The 11032-nt window shown below is 43.4% G+C and overlaps 1 protein-coding gene across 2 annotated transcripts in view; it reads left to right on the top strand.

The window, feature by feature from the left end:
* Nucleotides 1–11032, top strand: part of LOC101849195 (multiple C2 and transmembrane domain-containing protein 1) — a 179984-nt gene that overhangs the window by 4499 nt on the left and 164453 nt on the right. For both annotated transcript variants that reach the window (XM_035969055.1, XM_035969054.1), the window contains exon 2: nt 6607–6883. In XM_035969055.1, the coding sequence (XP_035824948.1) occupies nt 6607–6883 (277 nt within the window). The remainder of the gene's footprint in view (nt 1–6606; nt 6884–11032) is intronic.

The raw sequence follows: 11032 nt of genomic DNA, 5'->3' as shown, positions 1-11032 counted from the left end.
ATATATATATAAAGAAGAGTTAAAGAGTCTGTCCACTCTTTTCGTTCCAAGTGTTTAACACCCTTCCCCAGAGACCCGGAAAGAGCTCCTGAGAAACACTTACTTGTCGCCTCTCTCTTACTCGCGGTTCTGGCTTGCCGTTCAAACAACAAAGAGAACTGTCGAAACGCTAAAACACACAATGCCCATTGCACGGGATTGATTAAACGTCAAATAACATTTTTTAAATAAAAGGGCTGAATAGAAAAAAAGGCTTGTCTGTTGTCCAGCAGACAGGTACTTGACTCCAAAGAAAAGAAAAAGACAAGAAAAACAACACAAAAAACCCACAACTACACAAAAGGACGAAAACCGGTTGCAGACAGCTAGCTTTCTTCTGTAAAATTCTTGAATTGATCGCTTCAAAAAAACCAACATGTTAATTCGAAGATAGATCTAGTAGCGTTGAGTAGTGTGTGCACTCTGTTTGCTGTGGCATCAATGGAATACAGAAAAAAAACCCACCAGTTTGACTTAAAACACTTAACCTTGTCACTATCATATTAATCTCTCTTCAGTTTGGTCCTTTCTTTTGAAAATTACCATCGAGATGGTAAGTCTGTAGTGCTTCCAGAACTGCAATGTATAAAGTCAGAATATAGTAAAGACATAAGGACGCGTTACTTAGTAAGATGAACAACTAAGTTTTCTGCGTGTTTGGAATGGATCATGCCACTGAGCATATTTTTTGAACACTTTCAATTAGTTGTTATTTGTTTTGTTTCGTTTCGTTTTGTTTTTTTTACTACTTGTCTGCATGTTCCTTTCTGTTCAATACTACTAGATACATCATCTCCCCTTAAACCTCCCCCACCCCCCGTCTGTCCTTCAAATACCTCACTCCTTGCATAACATTCAATCAACTGACCAATCGATAAAACTATGTTTATTAAATTGTATCACGTTACGAAAATGCAATTAAAAGTTGTTATTATATTGTCATGGTTCTTACTTTCCATACTTAATCAGATATAAAATAAGTGTATTTCCGCAATAGATCACACTGGTATTGTGTGGTGTAGCGGTTTGGCCCTTTGTTGTCGCACGTAGAAAACCTGAGTCCGATTCCCGTGTGGACGTTTAGTCCCTTTCAGCCCGGGTTGACCCCGACAGATCGGAGCCCGACTCCTAAATCATTTAAATTGTGTTGATGGGGGACGTAAAAACATCTTTTTTTTAAAGCACAGTCCCCCATTGTAATGTTGAACAGAATTGTAATACTATACCGGTGTATGCCTGAGTGGATCTTTCTTGGCCATGGATTCCGTACAGCAAATAACGCCACTTTAAAATACGCTTACTGCCTCCAGCTGATGTTTCTCTGTTTATTCCTTGTATAGTGAAGCACGATGTTCATGTACTGTCACACTAAGCATGCCTAAGCATTGGCAAACCGTGGGTGGTTGGCGGGTGCTCTAGTGTGGTTTGCTTCTTCTTTCCTTTCAAACATCTATCGTCATTTTCTCCCCTCCTTCTTTTTTGTACTTGTTACTATCTTGTAACACCTGTAATCTTTGGCACTAAATTGACCTTATTGTGTTGCAAGTGCCTTGAAACACTTACAAAAACAAATTTGCAAATCTAGAGCGGGCGCTCATTTTGTGTGTACTGCCGACCGCATGGCCCTGGTTCGAATCCCAGACTGGTCGTTCTTGAACTCGGGTCGTTTCGTGAAGATTTCAATGCTCTCAACTCATTTGGCTCGGTCCTATCGAGGAGGGACATTACATTTGGAGGTCCCGCTTCTTAATTAATAACCTAATAATAGTGTTGGCTAGGGCCGTTAAACCCACACACCTACCTATACTAACTAAAACAAGAGCAGATTACCTATGATTGGGAGGGGGATGCCACTGGCATGTCGCACTCATTTCCCACTGTCTGTCTGTCTGTCTGTCTGTCTGTCTGTCTGTCTGTCTGTCTGTCTGTCTGTCTGTCTGTCTGTCTGTCTGTCTGTCTTGCTTTCTTATCCTCCACTAAACGATTCTTTGTCTCTTGGTATGTTTCCTTGTACACTAACAAACTAGAGCAAATCACCCACTTCTGATTGGCGACAATGAGCTTGATAATTCGAGGATATTTATGCATACTCAGTCACAGGAACGACAAACGCCAATGCCTTTGTGTGGTGAGAAGGAAAGCCGTGTTTATCGAGAGAAAGTAGCCCATGATTGTCTGGAAGCACTTTATAACGGAGGGCAAGTCAGCAATTGCCACCATTTTCGATTCTACAGTCGCCGATATAATAGTTTAGTTGCTTTGTACTGCTTTATTTGTAACTGGAGTCAGTCATCATGTGTGATTATGGGGGCTCTCGTGGCCTAGAGGTTAAGGTGTTCGCCTCTCATTCAGTAGGTCCCGGGTTTGAATCCGGATAGCGACGGTTAAGCTTTCTTCTCTAAAATTTTCTCCTTTCACATTCTTTATTCCTGCTCTCTAACAATGCTCTGTCATTTGCTTTCGTCTCCACTCTCTCGCCCCACTCCCTTACCCCCTTTTCTCCCCTCCTCTGGGCTCCCGACTATTTCTGCTTCTTCTTGGGTCCTTCATACTTCTGTCTTTAAGCCTCACCCCTGATCTTATGGGAGGAAAGATCTTCACCTAGCCTTCTCGGACAAGGGCGAAAAATCTCGGAGGTCCCATGTGCAAGTTGTGCACGTTAAAGATCCCTAGGTGGTCCAAAATCGATAAGAGTATGCTTCGGCTGCCGCCCGGGCAAAATTCACAATTTTTTACCAACTGAAAATGTTTAATGTGTTCCATGCGTTCATATATGACCTTATGCAGTTGCGAGCGCCGTAAAAAGCTTGCCAAAAAAAAAAGGATGTCTGTCGTCTCTCTGCATTGAAGCTGTGTCCCGCTTACTCCGAGCTAAATCTGATTAGCATGGTGGAAGAAACCTGCTTTGTAGATTGTTTATATTTTGTCAAACGGGACATTGGACACGGTAAATCGTTACAATCATTTCAAAGGGGGAAAGGAGAGGGGAAGATAAATAGTATTGAGATTATGTTCTTATACCGGCTTACTAGTGTTTGCCAGTGAACAGTTTTTTTAGTCAGTTTGGAAGCTGATTCTTTGTCAAGCGAGCAGATTATTAGGAACTACTTTATATTTCAGTCATTGTTCTTGAATTAATGTTGGGTTTTATTGTCAAAAGCTATATCCAGCCTGTGGGTTGAGGGAGGGGGCAAGGGTGGATATAATTTACCTTTGCAGCTCAAGCTAGCCCTGATAGACAGGATTCAAGACGACTAAACAGTCTAAGTTAATCTTAATTTACAGTCTTCTCCAATAATATGACAGCCTTTAATCAAACATGAATTAAGTTTTATTTACTGACACAATCATACAGGTTCTTATCATGAATGGATTCGACGTTTTTGCCCAAGTAGTGTGCTCGGCGCGTGATATCGTTCTCTGCGGTCCAAATATTAGACGACCCCTTAGTTCTAGAAACGGGAACGCCGTGTGACAGTTTTATCTCCATTATCTTGTCCACATATTTTGTCCGGGCTCGCTAATATCTCTGTACTATGTAGAACTACGGTGTGGGAGATCATTATTTTGAGGCTTTTTTCTGATTCTCAAACCTCGTCGTGAGTTATCTTAGATGGGCGTTAACTCAGAGGGTCCGCATTTTAAATGACATCCGTGTGTTAATAAAAGCTATTTGTGGCTCATGATGTGTTTTATTGTAGAACTTCTTTGCGGTAAGTAGATCTACTTCTCATTCGAGTGTCCATCGTGTGTCATTAAGTCATCTTGTTAACTTCAGAAATGGTATCTTCTACCTAGACTCAATGGTACTTTCTTAAGCGAACCGGGTCGTCAATGGCCCTGTCCATTGCCCATTTTTCTTAATGTGCTTACCTTTGCCTGGAAGTTGAATCTCAGGTCACAGTAATTAGTCACGTGTCCTGGATTTTCCCCGAGATCTTATCCCATGACGCAAGATATTGACGTGGGAATTGATATTCCGGGCAGCTGCCGCAGAGTCACGTGTCATCGCTTGTGCGGCTCCAGTCAGGGAGAATTGGGAAGCGACGAACGCTGCAAAATGAGGTGACCTCGAGACTCCAACCTTCGTGCACTCGTTGGACGATGTTATACAAGTAGATTAAGGTAGTGTCAAATAGACGCAACCGACATTAATGGTGTAGCGGTTAGGTGCATCGCTGTCGCATGCAGGAGCCCTAGTTCGTTTCCCGAGTGGGGAGAAAATTAGTATCAAGTATTTCAATCTTTGTGCTGGGATGTTATATCCGTCCCAGCCAGGGTTGGCCCTGACAGGCAGGTCGGTAGCCTGTCCCCTAAATGATCTAAATGATGTCGATGGGGGCGTAAAAACACCCACGTTTACAAAAAAGGTACACAAAAAAATCAGTTATTCTCAAGGTTGTCCTCCCGTCCACCACCCCCTTTCTCTTTTAAAATCCCTTTTCCACATTTGTTCCTCCCTCTAAGGATATGAATCAGCCTCTCTGATACCAGACAGTCTTATTTATTATAACCAGAGTTCGTTTCCACTTCAAGAAAAAGCCACAGTGTGTTGTGGCTAAGCCCTATCGTTGCCATTGCGCGTATGGCACATGTTTTGGTTCTCGTGTCATCTTATTCTTCTTTAACACTCTATAACAAACATTGTAGATCTTATCGATGACGAATCTCTTGCTTTCCCCGCAACATCCGAGTTAAAATATTGTAAGAAGTTTTTTTTGGTTTTTTAAAAAATTAATTCGATTCGTTTTGGTCCCTATTTGTATTCAAACCTCAATCTAGGCGTACCTGGTTGCAGAAAAAGTTCGCGTTCCTCAGCTGTACAGCCGCCTGTATGTGCGTACCCAACGAGGTATTTTACTCCGAGAACAAGCCTTTGATATGGTCCCAAAATGCAAAATACCACTGCGTAGTGAAAATTTATATTTCCCAAAAGCCCCTGAAATGCGCCGAAATGTTGGAACAAGGACGCAGGCTGTGTCGCCCGGTCCCCAACTGACGTGCCCCGGGCATTAATCACAGGCCGAGCACGTTCTCGCCCGTGGCTTCACGCCGTTAACCGACTGTCCCTCCGGGTGGTCTCTGCTGGGCGGGACCCAGGCCCAGATAGTCGGCCTGTTGTTATCGGTGACACGAGGACCAATCAATGGACATCCGGCACCGGGCCTGTGAGGAATCTGTTCTTCTGGGTTGCCCTGGTGATGTTGATGCTTTGGGACTTGGAATTCTTTCAGGTGACGGGTAAAAAGACACCCCACCCGGTCCAATCGATTTTTGGCTTGTCCCTTGATGTTATCATGTCAAATATTGGTTGGGCACATCAAAGATCGCAGATTGCGCTGCACAGCTGTCACATCTCACAAGTTCATCCGTACCCTGTGTTATGAAAAGTTTGCTAAATCTGTGCCTAACAAACGTTGCCTACCTGCGTCTGTTCTGTAGAGTAGCGCTTGGGCACTTTGCTGTCAGATGCAGAAGTCTTACCTGCGATTTTTATGGGGTATGGGAGGGGGGTAGAAATTGTATTGAGTGTCTCCGTTGTATCCCACTTAGCCCAGGTTGGCCCTCACAAGCAAGGTCGAAGAAAAGAAAACCCGCCGCCTGCTAGCCCGTGTGGCACTCTTAGTGGTGTGCTTGGTAAGCACGAAAAAAAAATTAGGTCTGAGCTTCCAAGTGGCGTCCAAATTTTATATGTCTGTTCTCAGGGTGGAATTTCTACTGTCACCTCAATGTTCTGGCGAGGGACCAAAACCTTCACCCCAAAGTGACCCGTGATTTGTTTGACGACACAGTTTCAAATTAAGTCAAATTCTGACACATGTGTTTGTCTTGTCCGATTACCATGTGTCCAGCCTTGGCCCTCTGATCTTCTGCTTCTACCCTATCCCTACACATTATCTCTTCTCCTACCCACTCTTTAACCCCTTTACAGTAGTGGAGAATTGTAAAGCTTTTATCCCACACTGCAATAGCTGTGTTACTATGCACATTGCGATAATTTTTCGCATGGCAGCCGACCTGAGCAAACCAATTCTACGTCGAGTCGTCATCGCAAGGCTCTTTTACACGCGACAACGTGTTCTGAGAACCCCTGAAAAAAATTAGGTCATGAACTCCACTTATTCATAAGTCAAGAGTTGTGGGTGACCTCAGTATTAGTTTCCTGCCGCTGTGTGACAAACATGATCATGTATGGTCAGACGTGTATCTAGTATCTATGATATTACGTAAATGCGATCTTTGTTTCTTTTTCTCTTAAAAAAAAATTCCAACCACAAGGCCAAATGAATTACTTTCAGGAACAGTCCGCTTCCTGGATGGTCTTAATTATGTAAAATGGGGTTTACTTTAACGTGGATGGTTGGCAGGTGATGTGCTGTGGTTTGCTCCTTTCCATCCAAACATCTATATCGTTATCTCCCCTTCTTTTGTGATTGTTTTTCTCTTAAAACACCCCTACTTCTGTGATTTAGAGTGTTGCAAATGCCATAAAACCTTACTGAAAATTTAAACTATGAGTACTGTAAACATCAATAAGAAAATGCGTGTCTTTTTCTTTCTCTCCAGGGATGAGACGCCGCGCGCTCCGGCGGGAGCAGACGGTGAGCAGCACGGGGTCCGCAGACAGTGGCGCCGAGACGCCCTCCCATCAGCCTGAGAGCTCGGGCTCGCCCTCTACCCACTCGACCAGTCCTGTGGCCGGGGACGACTCGAGCGGGGAGCCGCCGGCCGTCAAACTGAAACAGAGGCGCCGCATCTGGGATAGCTTCCTCTACAAGACGCGCAAAATCCGGATACGGAAAAAGGACAAAGATGGCGGGAAGCTGGATAAACGAGCCAGCAGGTATGGCCGTTGTAGCTTTTCCTTGTTGTGATTTATGTGTATTTATGTGTCCGTGTGTGTGTGTGTGTGTGTGTGTGTGTGTGTGTGTGTGTGTGTGTGTGTGTATGTGTGTGTGTGTGTGTGTGTGTGTGTGTGTGAGAGAGAGAGAGAGAGAGAGACATACAGACAGACAGACGGGGGGCTCAGTGGCATAGAGAGAGAAAGACAGACAGACAGGGGGTGGGGGTGGGACGGAGGCAAAGAGAGTGACTGTACATAAAGTTGTGTCTTTACATTGGTAGGGTATGACATAGTTTCGGTCTTTTCCTCCGAGCGGGAACGAGCTTGATGTGGGTGCTCTCAGATGTCTTTTTATTTTTATTTTTCCATTCAGTTGATATTTCTAATTCCTGCGTGGGGTGAACCTTAGAGTGTCAATAGTTTTGTTAAATACCATAATTTTGGAGAACTAATGTTTGTTTGTTTGCCACTTTCTTTTATTGCCTCTTTGTTCATAAAAGTAAGTGCTAGTTATAGTTTATGATTTTACTGCATGTGGCCCGGTCTGGTTTGAAGTCGAAAATGCCTTCACCGTTGTGAAAAAACCGGCCTGTTTCGTACTCTTTTGTATTCCCAAGAGCAAGGGTAATTGACTCTACAGCAGGTGCTGAGAATGCGGTTGTGATTCAATCTGCTGCTCTTTTAATTGAGCACCTGGGCTATTGTCTGCTGGCGTGTGTGTGTGTGTGCGTGCGTGCGTTCATGTGTGCTGGCGTGTGTGTGTGTGTGTGTGTGTGTGTGTGTGTGTGTGTGTGTGTGTGTGTGTGTGTGTGTGTGTGCGTGTGCGTGTGCGTGTGTTTGTTGATGCTTGCGAGCTAGGAAGATTTAAAAAAAAAAGAATTTAAGCTCTGAAAGTAAGTATCGAATTGTAGTTGTGGAAAAGTTGAAAGCAAAACTGTGAACTGAAAATGTAATAATGTTGGTGAGGAAAGCAGATAAAATGTGTTCTTGCGTACGTGTGTGTCCGAGCATAACGGGAAATCAATTCCGCTTGGTTACATCTATATTGGTAGAGCTGTACATATTGATCTGCACTGGGGAGAACAGGAAGATTCGGTGTACTTGAACGTTGGCAGATGTTTCTGAGCTTGGGTCGTCTCTCCTTTAGTTTTTAGTTTTAGTAAAAGTTTTACGGCACTTGCAATACGAATGGGTCAAACACGCGCCAAAGCATAAAAGTGGTACTAGAGGATAAGTAAGTACGGAAGTAAGTTTACTTAGGGTTCAAGGCCATTGGCCCACATCACATCATATGAAACATTCATTTGTTAAATGAAGTTTCCATAATGAAAAGGATACTATAGCGTAACATATAAGGAAAAGAAGGAGGAGGAAAAAAAGACGATGTGTGTTTGATAGGAGAGAAGGAGCAAACCACAACAGAGAACCCACCAACCACCCACCATTCTTCTTATCTTGATCTTTGCGTGTTTACTTCAACATACGATGACAGTATGTACGAGAAGTAGGGTGTAATGGTGTTTGTTTGTTTCTTTTTATGTCTGGTTGGTTGGGTTGTCTGTTTGCTTGGTTTGTTTGTTTGTTGTTGTTGTTTTGTTTGGGGGTGGGGGTGGGGAGGGGTATCCGTCTTCGATGATATTCTCCCCCCCTCAACCCTAGATGTATCAGTTTCCCATCCCCAAATCCTTTGCTTGTTCTCTGCGTCACACTACTGAGTACCTGACCTTTTTCGTGACCAACTTCTCCTCTCTAAATAGACCCTCTTTCAAAGGACGTCCAGGTGTATTGGGGTGGAAGGCGCCACTGGTAGTACTTCTTTATTATCCCTCTGTTGTTTCTGTCTGTGTGTGTCTTACTTTTTCCAGCACTAAATGACATTTATTGTGTCGATGTGCTTCTTTTCACCCGAACTCAATCACCCCACGACTGATCGAGAATTACCGAGAAAACATTCACGAATCCTTCCGTGTGGGTTTTCCTGAGATCAAACCTGAAACCTCCTTATTACCAGGCTAGAACATTACGGTTTTAAGGCATAACCGTTACTACCCCGGCTCCTCCGATTTTGCAGTGGTTTCTAACAAGATAAAGGGTACACTCATGTCGGCTGCTGTCTCTTCCCCCCTGTGCTATGGGAGGTATGTGCAGCCATGTCCTTGTACTTTTCGAAAAATCCTGCGGACATTTTAGTATTAGATTCTATCCGTGACAAATCCATGAGCCTTCAACGAAAAGCTTGGAAGTGTCATTGAAAGAAAAAAAAGCTACGTAGTTTTTCTACATTGGGAGGCCATGAAAGTTTTTACCGGTGCATTTTTTTCATTCATTGTGCTTCTCTTTTATAAATGCATGTGTAGCACTTTTTATTGATCTGTTTTCTAGCTCTGGGGAGCTTCATCCGTGAATGAAGAGACACGAGTAGAAGCGAAAGCACCGAGGCTGCCGAAGAGGACCGTCCTTGTGGTAACCAAGCTGTTAGAATGGGTGGCTTGAAGGACATGGCATTAGACTCTGGCTTGGGCTATTCATTTATTTATGATCGTTATGAAATGTTGTGGTGTTCTGTGGCTGTTGGGCCACTGGTGTGGAAACTACGGTGATGATTGCTGGAGATTGGTATTCATTGAAGAAGCGATGTGAGAGGAAATGATGGGTGTATTGGATAAAGCAGCGATAGTATGAGTCAGACTGCTTGTGTGCGTGTTTGCATGTTTGTTTGTTTTGTGTATGAGAGAGAGAGAGAGAGAGAGAGAGAGAGAGAGAGAGAGAGAGAGAGAGAGAGAGAGAAAGGGGGTTGTAGAGGGAGGGAGGGTGATTACCAGCCTATGTGTGCGTAGTGTGTGTTTTGTATTTGGAGGAGTGAGTCTTTCGCGTTTACTAATTTATCACTTCTGGAGTTCTTTGTTTTTGCGTGCTTTTGTTCATTTAAAAAATATTTTATATTTTTTAATTTAAAATTTTTTATTTTTTTTTGGGGGGGGGGTGGGTGGGTAGGTAGGGTATCATAATTGTAAGAAGACTTACAATGACCAATGCACAACGCTCTTTTGAATGCATGCACTGATACATCGACCTTAACGCTCACACGATATGCAGAGCACGCACGCGCGGCAAATCTTATCCGCAAACTGCTAACAAGCCTTTCTGATTAGATTTTCCGCTCAACAGTGTTCACAGAAACAAGAAAGAAAAGTGAACCCTGGACTTCTGGTTCACTCTTAGATTTTGCTTCGGATTTTCTCGAAACTTTGTTTTTATTCTGTTGAGGTAAAGCGGGGAGTGTTCTGTAAAATAAAACCGAGGTACTTTACAGTGCGATTGGCTTGACTTGCGGTATTTATGAATGTCTAGTGAATTTGGGGGTTTTGGCAATAAATAGCAGGGTTTTTTTCCAGACGTGGGATCATTTTCCTATTTTAGTCTGACTTGATACCTGCATAAATATTGCCTATGGTCAACGCGAGTGGTCGTGCTGTTTACCAGTTAACCCGCCAGTGAGCTGCGCAATTCCACTTCACGCTGTTCAATTTTGTACGGAAAAGTGTTCCACTTTGTTACTCAACACTAAGGTGAAATACAGTCAAATTATTATCATGTATGAGTTCACATTTTCACATTCTTGTGCTATCACGTGACTGGGAAGTTTGTGTTCCCGTTGTTGAACATAATTGTGAAGCGAGAATTCATCAAAGACCTGCGCTTCCGTGTCTGGATAGTCTTATTGTAAGGGCCCGTCACATTTCACACTGGAACTTATGTAGTTGCGAGCACCGTAAAACACTTACTAAACTACACAAGCTCACTGGGACGATAGACGTCTGTGGAGGAAGTTTAGGTGAGATTCTGCGTTTTGAACACCAAGGACGTGAGTTTTTATCTCCTGTTGGAAGCGTTCATTTGTTCGAGTGTTATTTTTTTTTCGGCTAGAGTGGTGAACCTTTTTTCTGTTGGGTTGTTGGTCTTCGGAGTTAGTTTTGAAGCATTTTTGACTCCTTAGTGATGTATTGTAAGTGGTGTCAACTGCAGGGCAAGATATTTGATCTCATCTCTCTCATTTTGCGTCTTTCTACACATTAAATAGGGACTCTCGTGGACACACAGACGCTCATGTACACATACACACACACACACACACACACACACACACAC

The sequence above is a fragment of the Aplysia californica genome, unplaced genomic scaffold, assembly GCF_000002075.1.
Source record: "Aplysia californica isolate F4 #8 unplaced genomic scaffold, AplCal3.0 scaffold00110, whole genome shotgun sequence".
Classification (NCBI taxonomy): Eukaryota; Metazoa; Mollusca; class Gastropoda; order Aplysiida; family Aplysiidae; genus Aplysia; species Aplysia californica.
This window is presented reverse-complemented; position numbering and strand designations above follow the sequence as displayed.